The sequence below is a fragment of the Fukomys damarensis genome, unplaced genomic scaffold (genome assembly GCF_012274545.1).
Source record: "Fukomys damarensis isolate Sample0158 unplaced genomic scaffold, DMR_v1.0_HiC HiC_scaffold_16, whole genome shotgun sequence".
NCBI classification, from domain to species: Eukaryota; Metazoa; Chordata; class Mammalia; order Rodentia; family Bathyergidae; genus Fukomys; species Fukomys damarensis.
This window is the reverse complement of record NW_022900928.1, coordinates 10,088,479-10,111,097: the sequence shown is the minus strand read 5'-3', so window position 1 is coordinate 10,111,097 and position 22,619 is coordinate 10,088,479. Positions and strand designations below refer to the sequence as shown.

Here is a 22,619-nt window from a genome sequence, read left to right as displayed (position 1 = left end):
TTTGTAGCTGTACTTGGTAATTACACATTTTGTTAAGCATTATAGATTAAAATAGCAAGATTTTTAATTCAGAAAAACTGAAAATATCTAAGAAGATAATGTTAGATTATAAAAATTACTAAAATTTCTGGATGATCTCCCCTTGCATACCTGCCTTATAGATTATTAATGTGTCATGGTGAGAGATTGAGTTTTAGAGTCTTACTGAGTGGTGGTAGTGTGTATAGGTTACCTACTTGGGCCTACTTTCTATTCATTTAACTCTCCTAATGGTAATACAGTTTTAAAGAATATTAAGAGAAATGAAATGTACTACCTTGATTCAGATGCTAAAAATGATTTTAGAACCATAGAAATGAGGAATTTGAATAAGGGAATGTGTTTGTTTTGTTCATTTGGGAGCTATAAAGAGCTGTAATCAGCACCTGGCATGGTTTCTGCAGCTTGCCAAGGGGAGGGCGCATGGCCTGGATAGGATTTGCCATTGCTTAAGCTCCAGCAGGGGGAGCTTTTGGCTGCTGATGGTTAACAGCAATGTGAAAGGCTCATCATTCTCCACTCCATGCCCTCCCCGTTCCTCTTTCTCAACCTCTAGCCTTTCCTTTTTCATGGTCCAATAAACCTGTCTCAAGGGTGTATTTCAAATTGATTACAGACAATTTGCTCAGGATTTTGTGATGAACGCAGATGTCAGAACCTGCTCGTCATCTACTGCCATTGCAGACCTGCAGGAGGATGAGGATGGCGTTTATTTCAGCTCATACGGGCATCATGGGATACACGAAGAGATGCTGAAGGTCAGATGAACACAGAGGCACCAAATCCAGGCTAATGCAAAAGTAGAATGGGACAGGCTTGTTTCTTAATATGTGAAAACTGCTGCTGCTTTTTTATTTTTTTAGACTGCCTGTTAAATCTCTTTGGTGCTGAGTAACTCATCTTGAAGTGAAGATTACAGCAGCACTGAAATTGTTTAAAATTTAAGGGCCGAGGATTTAGCTCAGTGGTGCTGCTGCCTGCCTCACAAGAGCAAGGTCCTGAGTTTCATCCCCGGTACCAAAAAAATAAAATAAAATAAATTCTGCTTAGATCATTATTAATCTTTATTAGGAAGTTCCTTTTTGTTTGGAATAGAACATTGGAAAAAACAACTGCTAATGATTTTAGTCTTCTCAAGAGCAACGGTTACATTAAATAGGAATAACTAGATTATGCATATTTGTTAAAGTGAAAGAAATGATTAATTTTAATGTTTTAAATGTCAGTACTGACTTAGTTTGGGTAAATAAGTTTTGGCTAAACTTTATAAATGTCACATTTGTTATGGCATGACACACTTGAAATAATTGGTATATAAAAATATTTCCTAAGTTGGTTCACCATTTATTTAAATCTGGTTGCTCTTAATTTTCATAGTGATAATGTCCACGTAAAATAGAAGTCGATTTGTAGCTGTACTTGTTAATTATACATCTTATCAACCTCTTTATAGGTAAAACAAAGTTTCGTAGTTCAAAAAAACGGAAAATATCTAACAGATAAAAGTTGGATTGTAAAAAAAACTAAAACTTTTAGATGTTTATCTCTGGGAATTTTAGATGTCATCAGTATGTTCTCTTAAAGCCAATCTGCAAAAATTCCTTCCTAGATTCTTCCTCCAAAGATTATTTTATTTAATGAAGGACCTAAGACTAGGTTCCTTGAAAACAAATTTTAAGTAACCAGGGGTATTTTAAAATGTGTATATATTTTGTTGAGTTTTCAGGATCACAGGGTGGAAGTTTTCTTGTTGATAATGATTGTAATTATTTGGGGTGTTTTAAAGCAGTGTGATGTCAGTGCCAATAACACGTCACAGTTGTGCTTTCTGTTTGTCATTTGGTAATGGAGTAGCATTACAAATAACATAGATAATTTTTTTCTAGGATTTTTTTTTTTCCATTAGGTTTATTGGTTCATTTTAGGTATACAATACAGTTGCATTCATCATTAGGATCTTGTACCTTTACATGATGTATCTTGGTTCTTATTTTTTCCCATTTCCCCACCCTCCCTTCACCCCCTCCACCCATCTATTTACAAAGACTTTGTTTCCATGTTTTTCTTTTTCTCATATTTTTTCTTTTCTCTTCTTTTCTTTCCTCTACCCTTCCCACTTCCCCTATTCCTTTAGACGTTTTCTTCCTGTTTCACAATATCAATATCGAATAGTTTCTCTAGTGTGAAAAACTAGAGGTAAAATTTTTTTTAAGTTGGCTGAGTTTGTTTAGAAGAAATAGGTTTTATTTTCTTTGTTCAAGTTAATTATGTCTGAAATATTTTTTTAAAGAATTTATTAAAGTCTTTGTCATTTTATTTTATCATTTTATTTCTTTTTGGTACCAGGGATCAAACTCAGGACCTTGCGCTTGTGAAGCAGGTGGCAGAACCACTGAGCTAAATCTCCAGTACATGTCTGTCATTTTAAATCACTTCCTTAATTTAAATCTTATGAAAGTTGAATACTTTTGGTATGACACTGGTGTTGGCTTTTCAAATGGTAAATGTCGTGGAGACACCCTGTAGTATGGGTATTGTCAGTACAGTCACCACAGAAAATCATTTGCACACTTACAAATGTCTGTCCTGGACACCTACAGCTCTGTCAGTAACTGAAGAATCTTTACACCTGACTGTATCTTTTTGGGCCTTTTGATGTACGTATAGATTTAAGAAGTTCCAGCTCAAAAGCTCCAGTGCCAGCTTTTTCTTTTTTTTTTTTTTTTTTTTGGTACCAGGGATTGAACTCAGGCCCTTATGCTTGCAAGGCAGGCCGCAGAACCACTGAGCTAAATCCCGGCCCCAGCTTTTTCTTTTTAAAGAATTAATCACTTAAGTATAGTGGACCCTTGAGTTAGGACAGGCCTGACATACAAGTAACTTGGATTATGACTGGAATTTTAGTTTTAACTTACAAACAGTCTTGCATTCCAAGTGGTGGCCACTTTTGCTACCAGATAGTCTCAGATACAGATTTAACCCTTATAGAGTTCTGGAAGGAACACAACAATGTCCTTTCCTGTATGGGGCTAATTGAGAAATCCTGGGCCAGTGTCTCTCTAAAGACACTGAGATCTGCCTGTGTGCAGGAGAGAGACTTTGGAGGCTGTGCAGAGGAACCTGAGCCTTCAACTGACCAACTTGAGTCACACCCAGCCCTCGCCAACCAGTTGAGATCATAAGTCAAGGGTCCACTGTGTCTATTAATGTTCTTCATGCCCTCGTTTCCCTTAGCTGTCCTACAACATCATTACCTCTTGGTGATGACTTGGTTATGTGTTCACAGCAAATATGGGTGAACTTGATTCAGAAAGAACTGTTTATCCATTTCATATTTGGCTAAGTTAGGCACTGTGGACAACTATGAAGTATGTCTTATATCAGCCTATATTGCTTCCGTTTCTTACCAGGACAGTTCTTAGTACAAATAAACAGTTGAAGGTTTTCCTACCGCCACAGTGGTACCTAGTTTTCTAAATACTTTAATATTGTGTGATTTTATGACCTTATTTTTATGTTTAGAATTGGCCTTGCTTTTATAGACTGTAGTTTGGATTTTTTGTTAGTCTCTGATATTTTAATTGGCTTGCACACACCTTTTGATTATAATTTTAAAGTATTTTGTGACTTTATTTCTGGAGTAGAGATAAAAAGTCTTTTGAATTCTAGAGATGATAGGGGGAAAGATTACATGACCTTTTAAAATCCCTTGCCACTTGGTCTTTTTGAAGAAGAGTTGTTGACTAATAAAGTTGAAATGCATTACTGTCTGTTATTGTTCCAAGGGAAGTGTTTTTCTGGGTGTGCATATATCACAGACTGTGGTGTTATTTCTTAACTTGAAATGTTAGTTTTTCTTTATTACGGTCTCTTCATTGTATCTGTACCCAACTCATGTTTTCTCTCTACCTTCATGAGCGTATAAATTAAAAATTAACTGTTGTTCTTATGTGTAAAGTTTAAGGTATATAAAGTTTCTGTTGTCTTTAGCTTCATTGTGGGCTTTTTAGATTGATAGGAATGACCCCATGACATGTATACACCTTAAAATAATTGTCTTTTTTGTTTGTCTTTTGGGTTTTATTTTTTGGTGTGGTCTCAGTATGTAGTCCAAACTGGCCTCAGACTTGTTAGGAAGACTAGACTGACTTTGAACTTGTGATTCTCCCGCCTCAGCCTCCTAAGTGCTGGAATTATAGACATGTACTTAAAATATTATCTTTTCCTTAAGTGTAGGAGCTCTAATTTGGTTCTTCAGTGTTTCTTGTTTTTTTTTGTTTTGTTTTTTGCTATGGGCATCAAACCTAGGACCTTGTGCTTACGAGTCAGGTGGTACTAAATCCCTGGCCCAGTGTTTCTTGGTTTTAATAGGTTGGTACAAAAGAGTACTTTGCTATTTTAATGTTAGTCTTTTGTTAGAATAAGATTTTAGAAATGGCTATGAAGGCTGATTTTCTTGTTTGTTTGTTTGTTTTTGTGGTACTGGGGATTGAACACGGGTCCTTGCGCTTGCAAGGCAGGCCACTGAGCTAAATCCCTGGCCCTGAAGGCTGATTTTTAATTTCTTGTATTTTCACATTCACTGCATTTTTTTCTTCTTCAACGTATCGGTTACTAAATTGACGCTCTTGTTGATCCGAGGCACTGTTGGGTGTACTGCGGGCTTCATCAAAACGGGGTGAGAGCATACGAGCAGGAACAGATGAGCGTGGCAGGGGCCCGAAAGGGGTTGCAGTTGAGGGGGCAGAAGTGCTGGTGTTGGCCAGCATCTGGACGCTGTTGATGAAGTGGAGCAGAGCACTGGGTGGCGGTGAGAGCGCTCGGGGCTGCCTGCCCGACTGCCCCCTTCTGCAGGGCTTGCTGTTCCGGCAGAGTCACCGGTGACGGGGAGAGAAGTGCAAAGGCGGTGGAGCGCACGAGATGATAGGCTTCGAAAGGGACCGTTTTGGTAGACAGTTAAGGTAGTACATTTATTTAAACATTAGATTAGCCTAGTAATTCTTAAAGTGCCTCTTTAAAAAAAAGTTAAAAAGGGAGATTTAATAAGCCTGGTTTAATAGATTTTTTTCTCTTTTGGTAAAGCAATTAGAAATAATAAGAAAGCCTGGATTTAATTATGGTTATTTCCCTTTTTTGGCCTAAGAAATAAAACAACCTACCTTTTAAAGATCCCCTTTATGTTTAAAAAAAAAAAATCTTAATACTGGCATACAAATATTTTTGAGGTGTGTGGTTGTATAATTTTTTTTTTTTTGGTACCGGGGATCGAACTCGGGACCTTGTACTTTTGAGGCAGGCTGTGGAACCACTGAGGTAAATCCCTGGCCCAGTTGTATAATTTTTTGATGCTGTAGCATTTGTTATGTTACAGTGGAGGACACCAGACCCTGTAAGGTGGCATCAAATTTGCATAAGACCTAAACACATTCTACTGTATACTTCAAATTATTTGGAGATAACTTATAATACATAATTCTGTGTAAATGCTATGTAAATAGTTGTTATATTGTACTCTTTAGGGAATAATGGCCCAGAGAAAGCATGTATGTTGAACACAGATGCAGTTTTAAAAAACTTACTATCAGAGGTTGATTGAATTCCACGAACCTGAAATTGCACAGTTACAGTGGCTCAACTGTATTTTGTTTTTACTGAGTTTTGCACAGCCCTAAATTAGGATTCTCATTTTGTGATACTTTTCTCATATTCACATTTTCCTTGCCTAGTGGCACAGCCTTTAACTGGCTGATTTGTAGTCTGCATGTGTCTGAGCCTAGGGAAGCAGCTTTGTTCATGAACCAGCGTAAATGTTAGGAAGTTGACCGCCTGCCTTGGTCACAGATCATGTGAGACTTGGGTGTGACAGAATTTCAGTGTTGGCTGCAGGGTTCAGACGATTTACTCTTAGGCTTGTAGGCTTTCAAGCATCATTTCCCACTACAAAAATTTCTAGAAACAGTCGGATTGTAAATCAGGTAGATGCTGACAAGGACTGCCTTAGAAAAACATCTTTAGTGTGGCTTCATTTTTCATGAGTACGCGCAACTTGTACATTGAGCTATTTTATTCCTTTTCTCCCTTATTCTCACATAGCTCTGGTGCAGGGTATCGTGCTCTATGTTCCAGTCCTTATGTGAAGGAGCAAAGCCTTTTCGGTTATCTTTAATTATCACTTCAAGTCATAAGGATAGTGTATGTAAAGAGAAAAATGTGTACATTTGTAAAGAACATGAGTAGGTCTTTCAGCTTTCACTGTTTTCTTTAAATAAATGTTTTCTTTGTGTGTTGTAGCTATTTCTATCCTTTGTTTTCTTTTAGGAAAATAAATATATGTATAAATTTGGTTTTCCAGGCAAAAAGTAACTTGTAGACTGTAGAAACTAGCACTGTGTGATAAAACAGCAAACATCTTCCTAAACATTTTTAACTTGTTTAGGCCGTCCTGTAAACATGGTATTTTCTTCTCTTCACCCTAGGACAAAGTACGGACAGAAAGCTACAGAGATTTTATATACCAAAACCCACATATCTTCAAAGACAAGGTGAGCACCCTAGGCTACGGACATGTATGTTGCCTGGTGTTTGTGTGCAGTGGAAATCCTCTCTCTGTCCCCGTGGTGGTGACAGTTGATTTAGTAGCGCCTGGCTTTATTTCACAGACGACTTTTACGATGCTGCTCTGCAGTGCAGCCTGCTGATAACAGAAATGCAGACTGGTGCCGTCATTCAGTGTCGTTTCTTCTTAAATTGAAAGTCATTAATTACAGTGACGCAGTTTGAACTTTGCTTATCCAGATAATTTTTCCTAAACCATATTTCTAATGTATAGTAATTCGTGTGAATTAGGCTCCATATCAAAGCACACTTTATTATTCTAGTTTGTATTAGGTAGTTAAAAATTAATTAATTGTAAGAAGCTAATGAATGGGGTTAAATATTATATGGTAAAATGTATTTTATTTGCTTTCTTATGGCGTATTAATTTACTCCTTTGTGAGATGCTTTATATTTTACAGTTTTTGTTTGTTTGTTGTTTGGTTTTTTTTTTGGTACCGGGGATTGAACTTGGGTCCTTGCACTTGTAAGGCAGGCCACCGAACCGCTGAGCTAAATCCCCAGCCCTATTTTACAGTTTAATACTCTTTGTTACAAACGTGACAGTATACTCTAGGTGTGTCTGTGTTTGAAATTTGTGTTATTGCTCTTCCTCCCATAAGAGTTTTCATTCTTCTTTTCCTCCCCCATCTGTTCCTCTTTCCCTGTCTCTCTCCACTGGAATGGTTCCTAAAAGTTCAGGTTTTCTGGTTGTTCCTTCTTATTATAAATGAGTCTACCAGTTGAGACAAGAATTATGATCTCTGCCATTTTTATGCTTTTGCTTGAGGGTTCTCCCACCCTTCACTTCAAAAATATGTAGATTGAGATCATACCAGATTTTTACCATGCTTCTCCCATCTCCATTTTAAAAGCTCCTTCTGTAAGATTATTGCATGCTGTTACAGAAGTGGGTAAAACCCTTTCTTTATAGTTCTGCTTTTCCTGATTTTTGTATTGTTTGCAATATAACCTGGAATGACTTCTCATTTTCTATAACTTTTTCCTAAGAGTAGTATTTCACTTGCAACTTTAATCAGAAGTATTCTAAATTGATAGCACTGATGCTCTATTTTGTGTGACTAGAATGGGAACTCAGCATTTTTCAAAGTTTTTATAATCTTTCTTTAATAAATTGTGTAGAAAATAAGCCCTGTTCTGGCAGTCACTAATCTTGATTGTTAGGAGTTAGTTTAAAATTCTGGACAAGTGAGGGCAGTGAATCTCTTTGGGCCTATCTGTAAAGATTTTAAAAATCCTTTCTTACTCTTCAATGCCATGGGTTTCGTTACTGTAAAGCACCCTCATTGTCTTTGAGCTATTTTCTCTTAATGTTTTATGATATGAATATCATAAGAATTTAAGGACGTAAGTTATTTTTTTCCTTCAGTGTTGTCTGAATAGACTTATACTAGGGAAGAAAATACTGAAAAATGTTTCAGACATACTCTGAAAATGTATTATTTCATCATCAAGAAATTATTTGTGAATATTTATATATATATGGAGCAGTTCTTACTGTGCACTTAGATCTATGCACAATTACCTTATTTCTTATATATTACAGTAGTAGCATTATAAAAATGTGTATGTTATACATTCTCAAGTTACCATGAAAAACAGTGTATAAATATTTCATTGTTCTCCATGTACTTCTTTTATTAAGAAATGGAATCTGCCAAAGTCCAAAGAGACTTGTTAGTAAATTGAGAGTATTTTGTATTGGTGCTTTGCCTAACATGCTTGCATTTGACTTTCAGTATGTAATGGGTTTCATTTGGCATCTGTGGTTTCTCAGAATATACTGTAATTTAAAAAATATACATAACAATTTTTAATTTCAGAAAAGCACACTTAGGACATAATTTTCGGTAATTAAGAGCATTAATCTAGAGCTCTCATATATTCAAATTATTGGAGAGAATATTATACTATGGCTATAGATTTAGAAAATACAGTGCCATATATTTAAATAACATTGGAGAACTTAGAGATTATTCCTGAACATATTGTCTCATTGTCACTGGATGATATAACTAGGAAGTATTTATCTCTGTTTTACATGTGCTTTGAATGTAATGTGTAAACCAGTAGATTAATTGACTCCATCAAGACACGCAACTGAAAGATAGGAAATCTGGCCTTTCCTTCTGGTTAGTGTCGCTGACCCTGTGTCACCACACAGTTGACTACCAGTATGTTCACTTCCAGTGAGTGTTTCTGGTGGGCCCATTCATTACATACTAATTCATACTAGTTTTCCTATATGTAGATCATATGATTTGTTTGCTGTTAACAGGATGTGGTCATAAAAGTATTTGGAAAAAAAATCTCGGAAATCATAAAATTTTTTTCTAAATTGTATTATCATTTTTTCTCTTTGCATTTATCACAGTGAGGTGTAAACAGACTTTCAGTTACAGTACCAGGTTCTGTAATTTGTAATAGAGATTTACTTCTCAAGACTGCTTATAATTTTTAAAAATTCCACCATGCTCATCCCTCTATTTTTGCCTTTTTCTTCCTTGCTTCCCTAATACTGTTTCATTCAATTCACAGACTCCTGTGGAGGCCATATGGTATCTTAGATTAATTTAACTTTGGGTGACATTTGATCTTGTTACCACCCACTCGTAATTAATTTCTATTTGTATTCCATTGAAGAAATTCTCAGTTAGCTGTCTTCTTTATGCTTCTGATTATTATCTACAGTTGAAATTTATTTTTTTTCTTTTTTGTAGCAAAAAGCAAATCATTTTATAAAATGATACTAGTTTATTCTGTTATTTCTAACTGTTCTTTGGCTCTAGGAAGCTTTAGTTTATCTGGTTATCAGTGAATTCTGAGCTACATGTAATAAAAAAGTACAATTAAAATTTATCAAAGTACAGGTTCTAGAAAAGGATCAACATGCACGAGGGTGCTAGCTCTGTAATTTACCCGCTGTATGACCCTGGACATGTTTCTTTCCCCTCTGAAGCTCGCTTTCCTCATTTGGAAAATGAGGATGAAATAAGGTGTGAGTGCACCCTAATTTGATACATGCCCTTAACTTTCACTAAAATTGTTGTGTACATTTGGGTCCATTTCTGGGTTTTAATATCTAGTAAGGCTGTCTTATTTTTATCTAGTAAGGCTTGTCCTGTTAAAATGAGTGAAGTATTTATTTTGGAGGATGGAGGAGATATGGTTATTTTTTTACCTTGGTTCCTTTATAAATATTTTTAAATTGTAGTATATTAGACAATTTTCCTCAATTCTACTTAAACTTAGGATTAGTTTCTGTTAAAATTTAGAATTACTGAGCCTAAATTAGAGCATATGGACAACAAAGATATTAAAAACAGTAATTCCCATTTTGGAAGTTTATAGAAATTACTTGTTTCATGTAAAACATCTCTTAAATTTAGTATTGTTGGACTCAACTATATTGTTACTTATTTAAAGCAACTAGTGATAATATCTTCAGTTTCCACAAGTAAATATTATGTTTGACCAATGAACTTAACAATTTTTATTATAATCTTAGAAACACTGTGGTATATGAGTAGGATTTGAAATAGAAGACCTTTGCACTCACATCTGACATTTTACTTACACCAGGTAGTTTTGGATGTTGGGTGTGGAACTGGAATTCTCTCTATGTTTGCTGCTAAAGCTGGGGCGAGAAAAGTTCTTGGTGTTGATCAATCCGAAATACTTTACCAGGCGATGGACATCATTAGGTAAATGTACATTTAAGGCTTGATTCAAAATTATTTTAAAATTTGACAGTTATTTAGTAAGTTTTCTTGTCTTTACTAGCTGTGTAATACAGACTCAAGACATTTGTCTTGTAGTAAAAAGTCTTCTCTAGAATGCTAAGATTTTAAATTGGATTGAGTTAGATATGTTTGAACTGATGCTGAGTAATCTTTTCACAGCTCTGATTGGTGAGAATTACTGTCATATTGTTTTCTTGTTTTTGAATTATGTTCATAAATATGTTAATTCTAACATGGAATTAGAAATTGGTATGTAGCTAATATTGACAGAGCTCTCAATAGAAGTAAATACTTATATCAGTAATATTTTCTTTGCCAAATAGTATTTAAAGGCATTTTGTGTGTGTGTGTGTGTGTGTGTGTGTGTGTGTGTGTGTGTGATTCTAGCCCTTGTACCTCCTTTATGTTTAATTTTGCAATGGCTAAATATAAGGCAGAGAGGATTTAGTTGATCCTCTGAAACTTAGTATCTCCTCTTTAATCTGTCGTGATGGATTTTGTAATTGGTTTACATCCTAAGAAGAAGGGCTGTATTTGAAATACAGCTCACGCAACTAATTTCTTTATCTCTGTCCATAACAATAGCACCTTACATCTGAAATGGCAGTAATTTTCAGAATCATTAATAGGAGGCTTCTTACAGTAAATTTTTAATGGTTCTTTCATTGAAATTTAGGTTTCACCCTTGAAACTGATCTGTCTGAACAGGGTACAATTTAATTATGTTTTTGTTTATTTGTTTGTATGTTTTTTGAGACAGGGTCTTACTATATAGTTGAGACTGACCTGGAACTCACTATGTAGCCCACACAGGTCTCAAACTCAGTGATCCTCCTGCCTCAGCCTCCTGAGTGCTGGGATTACAGACATGTGCCACTATGCCTAGCTTGGTTCGATTTAATTATGACTGTATTAAGTATTTAAATGTTTTTAGGATCTTACCTGTCATATAGAAGGATCATATTTTGATTAAGAGCACAGGTTGATTCACAGTCCTCACTTTACTTGGATTAATTCGGAGTCCTCACTGAACATTTAAACAGTGTTTTCAGCTTGGGCTAAATTATGTCTAACCTGTTGGAAACCTCAGTTTCATAGTCACATAATGTGGCTATGAGTGAGATAAACTATAGCTATGGCATATGTACAAGTCACTTTGTGTATTGCCTGACACATAGTAAATGTTTGACTGTAACTATGGTTATTGTTAAAAAGTACCAACTTATTATTAGTAGATAAATTATGTTAATTTTTCAGATATTGTTTTGTAGTTGTAATTTTATATTAGAGTATTGATATAGTCTAGAATTGCAGTTGCTATTGTATGTGCAATTCTCTGATTTAGTAAAATTTTTTTTTTTTTAGTTTTTCTGATGTATAACTAAGTATATCATTGTCATTTTGGGGGTTCTGAGGGAACTCTAGATTGTGAATTGTTATCATTCACATATGAGAACCTCTAGTCAAAGAGATTATTTTTAAGAATTAACAAAAATATTGTTGATAACTAAAATTATGGAAAGATATTTCTATTAGAAGTTCCAATCTTATGAATGGCTATGTTCATTGATGTTTTTAACTTGTCATTTTTTATTTATTTTTATTTTATTCATTTATTTAGTTTATTTTTTTCCGGTACCGGGGATTGAACTCGGTTCCTTGCGCTTGCAAGGCAGGCCACCAAACCGCTGAGCTAAATCCCCAGCCCTGTCATTTTTTATTTATTTTTATTTTATTCATTTATTTAGTTTATTTTTTTCCGGTACCGGGGATTGAACTCGGTTCCTTGCGCTTGCAAGGCAGGCCACCAAACCGCTGAGCTAAATCCCCAGCCCTGTCATTTTTTATTTTTATAAAACAGGGCAGTATGTGCTGTTAAAGAAGAAACTGAAAAACATTGTGCTAACATTCATTCTCTTATTTTGTCCATTTTATCATTTTATTTTATAGGAGCCTTGATTCCCAATGATTTCTCTGGAAACATGTTCATACAGTGATTACATTCAAATTCATTGTATATAAATTGTATAAAATTCCTTGTACAAAATTTAGTGCTAGAGGGTACACTATCCAATTTTTAAGGAAAACATTTTAAGCATTTCTTATGTATATATTTAATTTTCACTTAATGAGGAGAAGGTTTGTGACAGAAATTGTTGGCAGTGGGAAATTAATTCTTAATCCTTTTTTCTCTGTTCATCAGCTTTATCCTGATCTGATACTTTAGATGTAGTGTTATAGTTTGAGGAGATGATAGTCAAATTAAGCATATTTGTAGTATGTAAGTGAGCTCTTTGAAGAAAGTTACTTAAAAATTATGTTTTTCCAAACTAATTTGGTCCAGCCAATCTGTATGTCTTAAAACTTAATACTTGATGATTTAATACCTGTACAGAAAACCTTGAAAATATTTTAAGATGTTAAAATCACAATGTTTTTATTAAGATAAAAGAATATTTTTTTTCCACATAATCCCAAGTCATTTTATTAGAGTTAGAAGATATATTTATGACTAATATAGAGCTGAGGTGGTTGGGATTAATATTTCTTGGATTTTTCAACTCTACAGTGGTTACCTGTTTATATAATCAAAGGATAAATATCATTTTCATTTATTAGTGTTATTTCTGGTAAAATAGTGTCTTGAGGGCCAAGGAGATAGCTCAGTAATAGAACACATGTGCCCCCCCAATCTTTTTGTACCAATGAGCAGTAGCAGAAATGTCAAACAAACAGTGGTCCTTTTTCAGCAAATGATAAACTACAGGGCTAAGGGGGTATTGTTCTAAGTATGAAGGCAATTAACTGCTCTTCCCTTTTCATCTTTAGCTTTTACTTTTCAAGCCAGAACTTCAGAGAATGGCTCTTTAGCAATACTAGATTTGTCTTTCTGATTATCAAGAAAATGCATGTTCCTCTTTCCCCTTTCTGAGTCGATGTACATAAAAGGCCAAAAAAGTATATTTATTATCTTGTAGCTGTTAGTACTAATGATCAGGCTTGTGCATCTAGTTGTTTGTTAAATACTCTTAATTCATAGTTTTTCTTTTTAAGGTGGAGACTCAAATATTATAGTTACATCAAAATACTGTGCAGTGATATTTGTGTAAACCTTTGTCTTATCGTGTTTAAGGTGCAAAATAGGCATTATTTTTACTGTCATTACTAGAATCATAGAGAGGACTACTAGATATGTTTTGCTAAAGTGAAAATTTAATTATTTTTTCACAAAACTGTTAAGCAGTTGTGTAGTCTCATCCCTCTTACTCTTTGAAATAGCATAGCTTTTCCTGAGAATCTTTACTTTTGAAATTTTCACCATACACAAAAGTGGAGAGACTGATATCTGGGTCTCTGTGTACCTAAGACCAGTTTTAAGTGATTAATGTTCTGCCATTGTGTTCTATCGATTTCCTTCCTCTGCATGCTTTATGTACTATTTAGTTTTTGTTGGTGTATTTTAGGTACATCTTACACATTATATTAGCAAAAGTGTTAATACATTTTAATATTAGTGCATGAGATCATTTGTTGAAAATTGACTTAGCACTCAATCTTTAGTGCTTTGTTTTAACAATTTAAATTGCTGACATTAATTTAGTACTTCCTATTGAATTTCATTTGAAGTAAGTTTAGATTATGGTCCTTATTGTAAAATGAAGAAATTGAGGCACAGGGATTAAGTGACTAACCTTTTTAGTAGGAGAGCCCGGATTTGATCCCAGGCAGCTTATTCCTGGTCCTCAGGGCCAACTTGCTCTGCCATCTTTCCATTTAATGACTTACAGGGTGGGCACTGGTTGCATTCACTGGTTTGCTTTACACAGAACCTACATGAGTTTTAAAAGCAGGCCTTTTTGTTTTGGACGAGCCTCCCTTGTACTGTTTCTTCAGAAATCGTCTGGTTGCATTTTTTGTATTGTGAAAAGGTAGCTATTTTCATAGTATTCATATACATCTCCTTTGTTTTCCACTTGAAATGTTGAAGTGTATGCGCTGGGGTGAAATGACTTAAGTCTGTGAATGTATTTTAAAAGAATATGCAGGAAGCCGTTTATTGTTAAAAGTCTCTTCAGTTTATACCAGGTCATTATTCTGCCAGTCCAGGAGGCAGGATGGCATAATTGTGTCAGAAGATAAGGCTGCCTATTCTGATATACAGATGTGAATAAAATGGAATGTAGATTTTTGTAAGACGTTAGTAAGGGCAAATAGAATTTAAAAGTGGTATATGGAACAGGATAAAAAAATGGTATTTTATTCTTGGTATCATTTTAGAAACTCCAATGAAAGATCATTTCAAAACATACAAACTTACCTAAGGATAGCAAAGTTCTGCAGTTGCCAGACAATTGTATTCACCCTCAGGAAGCAGAGATGCTTCTGGTAATAGTTTCTTCATCACTCTGGCTGCCTTTGGTTTGTTCTTGACTCAGCCACGGAAGGGCTCATTATTCAGACTGAGGTGTTGCTGGAGAAGAGTTGCCATGAGAAGGCTGATCCATGACACTGCCACAGTGCAGTACTTTCAATCTCAGCATGACATGAAAGATACTGTCTTTTACATTGCTGTGTCTAGAATATGGTGAGAAAAGAATGATTAAGAAAACTCTTTTAAGAGTGCTGGGGTGTAGCTCATTGGTAGAGGACTTGCCTAGAATGTGTGAGGTCCTGGGCTTGATCCAGCATTTGCAAGGTAGGTGCGGTGCCACTGAGCTAAATCCCTGGCCCTTTGATCCAGAGTTTGATTCTAAAGATCCCTTAATTTCCTCTCCATTCAGTAGTCCTGTTCAGAGGTCCATGACTACTAGTAGTTCAGTGGATCCCTTGAACTAACTCTCACTGTTCTACAAAAAGCTGTGTGCTTGGCTAAGGTTTATTACAGCACTGTGTGCAGTGCACAATCCACAGGAAAAAGATATCCATAGGCAGAGAGGTCGCATACAGACTTCAAGCCATGCCTCTTTACACCCCAGCTTCAGATCTCAGACACATGAAGTCTGCCCGGGGAAGTCGGCTTGAAAATTTCGAGCTTCTAGTGCTGAAAGAGCTGGTTTGTAGGCATTTACCTGCCATGTGACTAGCCATGGTATAAACCCTAGTCTGATACCAAGTTGTATCGTGAGATTTATGTTTAATTTAAACTTGCTATCAACCTAGTTTATCTTGACTCACTCTTCCAACAAATAGAAAAACATTATCCCATAACTGTGAAATTCTGTTCTCAGAGTTTAATCAAGAATCATTGTTGGGGCTGCAGAGAGAAGCAAGAATTGAATAGATCAGACCTGCTGTGTAAATGTCTCACAGACCCAAACCAAAAACTTGGGTTCGTACTTGACCTTTTTTTCTTCCTTACCCCAAGTTGCTGTTATAGACAGAGTCCTGGTGATTCATTATCCTAAATGTTTCTTAAACCTGTCCTCATGCTGTCCTTGATGCTTTTTGTTGACTTTATTAATGGAGGGAACTAGATTCTTTAGTAAAGATAAGTGGTGTGAGATTTCTTTCTAAGGAGAGGGAGACCTGGTCAAGGTGTAACACTTCCACGAAGTTTTTAGTTCCTTTGTCACTCTCACTTCCTGTACCTCTAGACCACAGCGGTATGCTGTGTAGAATGACTCCCACTTCCCTATAGTTTTCCTCCAATGTATGCTCTCAGCATGGGTCCTTTTCAAATCTGCCACTGTGATTTTATTGTCTTTTTTTCTCCTGGTAAATTGCCAGAATTTTTCATTCTAGCATCTTAATGCATTTGTCAACGTAACATTTTGTATTTTGTTACCCTTTTAACACATTTGGGTAACAGAAGAGAAATAAATATGTGGACCTTGATGACATACAGAACTGAAAGCAAAGTAGTATCACACCCCTTGTATATTTTTCAATCTGTCAGGGTACTCCCTTCTTCCCCTTTGTGTGCTTTTTTAAAAAAAGCATTCATGTATTGTTCTTGATGAACCTCAAGATCATTTTGTCACGATTTGATTAGTTGTTCATTGTATGAATTCCCAGCATATTTTTATAATTTTTCCTATTTCCCTGTGTTCCTTTCAAACACTGACCATGTGTTTTACCTAAATCGCTTTGGACAAAAGTAGATTATGGATTTGATTATATTTCTTATTCTGAAATTCTGAAATGTCTCCTCGTCTTTAAAATCTAGACTCATTAGTATCACTTCTAAAAATCTCCCAGCTTCATCTTGGCACACTAAACATTGTGTCTCTCGTCATACTAAATTATTCATTGTTCTTTAAATTTGCTGTTTTTCTCACACACATACACACACACACACACACACAAACACAAACACACTAGTTGTAAGCACAAATATGCCCTCCCCCACTCCCAGATCCTTATATATCTGTGATGCTGTCATCTTCTGGCTAAAGTGAAGTTTCACTTATTTAAGGGTTTGCCATATGAGTTTCTGTAGTAGTCTGTACTGTTTACTGTTCTTTCTCTCTTAGGGAATATTCTTAAGTCCATACACTGTCTATTTTCTTTCCATGCCCAGTGATATTAGTCATGATGACATCCCTGTTTCATAAGTAAGTTAAATTGCTGCTTTTAAGATTGGAAATAATACAGGAAAGTGGTGTTTTAGTAAAATTTCCATGCAAAAGAAATTGACAGTGAGTGTTTTAAAATTGTTTTAGTTAAGAGAATTAAAGTAGCCTTTTTATTGCAATGTCATGTTTCTACAGAGCAGTACTGTGCTAGTTTTTAGCAGGTGTTTCCAGAGATAGGATTCATTTCAAGTGCTTTTATAATGAAACAAGATTTAGTGAGTAACCACCTGAGAAAACTAAGTAAAATCTATGGTGTTTTTATGAATGGATAATTAAGTAGTGATAAAGATGAACAGTCTCATGAAAGAGGTGATCTGTGTGGACAGTATCTGTTTAGAGCGATTTTTATCCAAATTACTGGGAATTATGAGGCTTTGTCTTTTTTCCTGTGTATTTGCTGCAGTCATACTCTTTCCTGTTATATTCATATTTGAACAAGTAATTACTGATGCAAATAGGATTATGACTTGTAGCAGACAATAAACAGCCTGAGCAGATGGCCTTTTACAGAACACTGGTCATGTTTTAGCATAACCATTCTGAATAGATTTCTAGACAATGGGAATATTTTGCTCTTTTAAGAAGCATTCCTTTTCTTTCTCTTTCAAGGGTTTAATTGTTAAAACCTTAATAAGGATTTCAGTAAATAGCAAGCAAGTATAATAAGTACATGAAAAGGAACTTTGTTAAATATCCCTTTGAAAAACTCCAATAAAAGCTTTTTTCTTTGTTTTTATATGAAATAGAACATAGATTAAAAGCAAATAAAAAACATGAACATTAATATAAAGAAATATGCATAAATAACAAGTGAAATTAAACATATGTCTTAGTTACTTTCTCTTAGTGTTTTTTTTTTTTTTTTTTGTAGTGCTGGGGATCAAACTCGGGGTCCTTGCACTTGCGAGGCAGGCGCCAGAACCACTGAGCTAAATCCCTGGCCCCTCTTAGTTACTTTCTCATTGGTGGGACACACTACCCAACACCCACAACTCTGAGGAGGAAATACCTTGGCTCCCAGTTGGTAGAGGTCTCAGTCCATGGTCAGCTGGCTCCAAGGCAGGGCAGCATGGCAGAGGAGAAAGAGCTCATGGGGTGGCAGGCAGGAGGCAGAAAAAGATCAATGGAGGAGGAGGGAGATAGACCCTACCAGGCCATGTCCCAGTGACCCTTTCCTCTAGCTAGGCTTCACCTCCCAAGTCACATTCAGCATAAACTCATCAGTAGACTAATCCACCAATGAGTATCATGCCACCGTGATCCAATTGCCTCCCCAAAATCCCTCCTGTGAGCACATGAGGCTTTGTGGGCATATCCAGATATAAATGGTAAAATGTAGTAACCACCATCCAGGGCACTTCCAAATCCTGCCCACATTCACTGCTCTTTTTCAATCACATGGGCTGCTGAGAACAGTTCTGTTATGAACATTTTGCACATGTACCCTGGTATACACATCAGTAGTGTATGTACTTACATGGGGAACTTCATATTTTCTAGGCATTGCCAGGCTATTTTCTAATGTTGTTATACCATGTTATACTTAGGCCAGCAATATATTAAAGTTCTGGATGTACTGTCTACCTTTTAAAGTTGATTGTATAGCAGTAACACGTTTAAATATTTTGTTTCTGTGATTGTTGATGAGACTATGTCATGTGATTATTGGTCATTTGGATTCCCTTTTCTGTCAAATATTTGCTTATGTTTTTTGCATAGATTTCTTTCGAGTTGTGTCTTTTCTAATTTGTAGAATATATATTTATTTGTAGAATATATGAATGAGTGATTTGGTTTGTTCATAGATTTTATGTAATGCAAGAGGTTTGCCTTGTTCTTGTATTTACCACCTTGACAATTTCTTCTGATGAACTAAATTTTTCAGTTCGCATTTAGTAACTTTCTTATTTATATTTGCCATTATTTGTAAGTTGAATGAATTATATTTGCCTATTCTGAAGTCACAGATAGTATATCCTCTTGTAAACGCTTTATAATTGTGCTTTTTGTATATAAGATTGTGATCTACTGGGCATTGGATTTTGTTTATGATATGAAGTGGTGGTCCAGTTTATTCTCATTCATTTATTCGTTAATTCATCCCCCCAGTCCGCCTTCTGTTCAGATGTCCAACTTGTCCTATGAAATTTGTTACAAAGCCCATTTTTTCTTTATACTTGCAGGTCATCATTGTCAAGAATAAATCATCAGTGAATGGGCCCAATAATTTTGACACCCAAATCACACTGAAGGAGTAAAATAGAAAAATCACAAATCACTTATTCATGAACATATGTACAAGAATCCTAATCAATTACAGTATTAAAAAATTGGGTGGGGGTTGTAACAGTAGTGGACTGTGTTTAGCACACAAGAGAGCATGAGTTTCATCCTCAGCACTCAAAAAAGAAAGCAAGCTAGCTAGCTAATTGGGCAATATACTTTTACAGTTTTCCACATGAATACAAAGTTGGCTAAATATGAGAAAATTAGCCGGAAAAATCTATTGAGAATCATCTTAGTATTTGCAGAAAAAAATGATAAAATTTACTACCTGTTCTGTATGTTTGTGTATTTAAAACTCTAGGCAATCTAGTCTTGGTGGCAGACACCTATAATCCCAGCACTCTAGGAGCCTGAGGAAGGAGGATTGCAAGGCCAAGCCCAGCCTGTGTAACTTAGTGAGACCTTGTCTCAAAATAAAAAAATAAAAACAGGCCTGGGGATGTAGCTCAGCAGAGAGGCTCTGGTTTCAATTTCTAGTACCACAATGACTAAGCAAACAAACAAAACAAAAACTAGAGCTGGAAAGTAATGTCCTAATGTGATGTGGAATATCAACAAAAATAGAACCCACAATTAACTTCTTGATGAATTTAGGAACAAGACGGGTACCAGTTGTCACCTCTTCCATTCAGCACTATAATGTGGAGATCTCAGCCCATGCAGCAAGATGATAAAAAGGAAAGTTTAAGAATTGGAAATGAAAAAACAAAAGTATTAAGGTCCTAAGTACATAAATAATATATAAACATTTATTTTTATGCAGGCCAAGAAATGAGGGGGCAGGAAATGTAAGAAGACAACCATGAAAAACTTAGAAATTGGAAATTAAAATGTGTCAGAGTTTATTGTTAATATTTGTAATCTCCCAGACTGTACAAGGATATTAAGTTACTTTAAATGGGAAATTCACCTAGGAGATTAATGTTCCCTGGAAAATAATTCCCCATGATCAGCGGTTTTAATTTCTTCCTCCTCGTTGTACCTTCTGACCTTGGTCAGCATCTTCTTGCCCTGTATTTTCAGATATAAATCATTTTTATTGTTTTCTGCAATCATTTAGCCAAACAATGAGCCTCTGTAATCCCTAATGGCCTCTACAGAGCTTGTTTATAATTCCTTTGTAGAAGCTCTGTCTAATCCCTTTTTTTCCACATTGTTTTTCTTAGAGCATCTAAACAACCCCTCCATATGAGGTGCTTATTGTTTTGTCTCCCTTTCATTTTCCTCTCTTCCCCTTTATCCTTTGTTTTTTTTCTGAAAAGCAGTCTGTGAAACTATAATGATGAGTGCAGCTTGGGAGACACTCACCTGGAGAGGGGAAAGTCTGTTCTCTGCTCACCCGCTGGGCCTACAGAAGAGGCTGGAGCAGCACCTGAGACTCACCTGGTCCTTGGCCCGGGGGTCCACCTGGGCATGAAGTCATTGCTTAAGCCATTGATCCCTCTGAATGCTCCTGAGAGTATGTGTGCTTTCCAGGAGGAGCTCTAATGTTGCTTTTGCTTTTCATGCTGATACCATTACCATTATGTAGTGCTTGCAGGATAAGTGCTGTTCCCTCACAGGTGATCGCACGCACGCCTCAATGGGATGATTAGGCTTGCTGAGAGTCAGTAGTTGGGAAGTGCTAGAGGGTCTGGGCTTCAAGTTAAAGGTTTCTGGCTTCCAATTTTTTCACCACCACGACTTCTCTTTATTCTTAGTTTAGCTCTAGTAATAATCTTGTTAAGCCCAATGTAGCCAGACTGTTTTCATTTCAGCCAGTAGCCTATATACAAAATGTTTACAATATATTTTACATACTCTCTTTGTTCTTTGAAAAAATGTTAGATTTTATTAGTTTCTTCTTGCCATATTTGTATATGCTTATAACGTACTTTTATTCCCTTTAAACGGCATTTTTGTTGTTGGTGTTCTGTCTTCACTCCCCCCCACACACCTTTTGTCTTTTTTTAAAAAAACAGTAAGTTTTTTGGCATATATTTTTTATATAATTAATTTCCTTTTAACTGGAAGTTTCCATTATTGGTTTATATATTGCCATATTAACCAGAAACGTCTTTGGCATTAATGGGAGAACCAAATGATAATTTTAATACAGGTTAAAGTTTGAATACTTTTTAATTCCATAAAACAATGTGAACAGTTGGCAAAAAAATATGTAATTTAACTAGATTTCAGTGTGGTTAATATACTAATGCAATTTACTATAATTTTCAGACTAAATAAACTCGAAGATACTATTGTACTAATTAAAGGAAAGATTGAAGAAGTTCATCTTCCTGTAGAAAAAGTGGATGTTGTCATATCTGAGTGGATGGTAAGTGTGCACGGAAAAAACTACTTTCAATGATAAATGCAGTGAACCCGGTAGCTTTTTTTTTTTTTGGTACTGGGGATTGAACCTTATGTTTGTGAGGTGGGTGGCAGCACCACTGAGCTAAAGCCCCAGCCCCTGTACTTAATTATAATGTACTAAATGGCAGAATGGTGGCAGTATTTTAAAAATAGCAACAATTGTTATGACAAGTTATTCTAAATGGTAGTGTATTGGCTGGTTATCATGTTTTTACAAGAATAAACATTTTCTCTTTACAATCAAATAATTGTTTTCTACTTTCCAAATTTGTAGAGGCTTAAATGTCTGCCTGAAAGCCTCCAAGGATTGATATCTTAGGACTTCATGAAAATTAGCACATTTCCCCCTTTTTATTGTGCCCAGTGTCCACACTTTGTGGTCCTTTAGGCTACATAGTCACTATCCTTTTTCACATAAAATAGAATTTATTGCTTTTACCAAAATAATAAAATTAAAGTATGTTGCATAGCTTTGCATGTAGATTACTATTGAAATGAGTGAAGGCAGAATATATAAAAATTTATATAAATTAGGGCCAGGATTTAGCTCAGTGGTTCCGCTGCCTGCCTTGCAAGCACAATGACCAGAGGTCGATCCCCAGTACCAAAAAAAAAAAATTTTTTAAATATAAATTAAAACAAATAGTGTTTACTGATTTGACTTATTGATATGCTCATTTGATTAAGATAAAACAGATACTTCCAATAGACACAGATTCCTTAACAATTAGAAAGTTTTTTTTTTTAAAGCTATATTTGGTAAATATATTTTCATGAAATAAATTATCAAAAATTAAAATAATGTTTTGTTTTTAGTTTTCTATGAATTATGTCCTAGCCATATGACAGAAACTCTAGGGAGTTCTTGAAATATATTCCTAGTTAATATTGGAATATGTTTTAATTAAGAGCAAAACATATTGACCATTGTGCATTTATTCTTTGGTATATGAAACATTGCTTGATTTCTGATTATACATACATAATTCCATACATATATACAATG

The 22,619-nt window shown here is 35.4% G+C and overlaps 1 protein-coding gene across 4 annotated transcripts in view; it reads left to right on the top strand.

Moving 5' to 3' along the window:
* The window catches only part of Prmt3 (protein arginine methyltransferase 3), a 113,233-nt gene that overhangs the window by 7,295 nt on the left and 83,319 nt on the right, over positions 1-22,619 (top strand). For all 4 annotated transcript variants that reach the window (XM_010620415.3, XM_033764071.1, XM_033764073.1 and 1 more), the window contains 4 exons: positions 656-797; positions 6,516-6,581; positions 10,237-10,358; positions 21,476-21,575. In XM_010620415.3, coding sequence (XP_010618717.1) covers positions 656-797; positions 6,516-6,581; positions 10,237-10,358; positions 21,476-21,575 — 430 coding nt within the window. The remainder of the gene's footprint in view (positions 1-655; positions 798-6,515; positions 6,582-10,236; positions 10,359-21,475; positions 21,576-22,619) is intronic.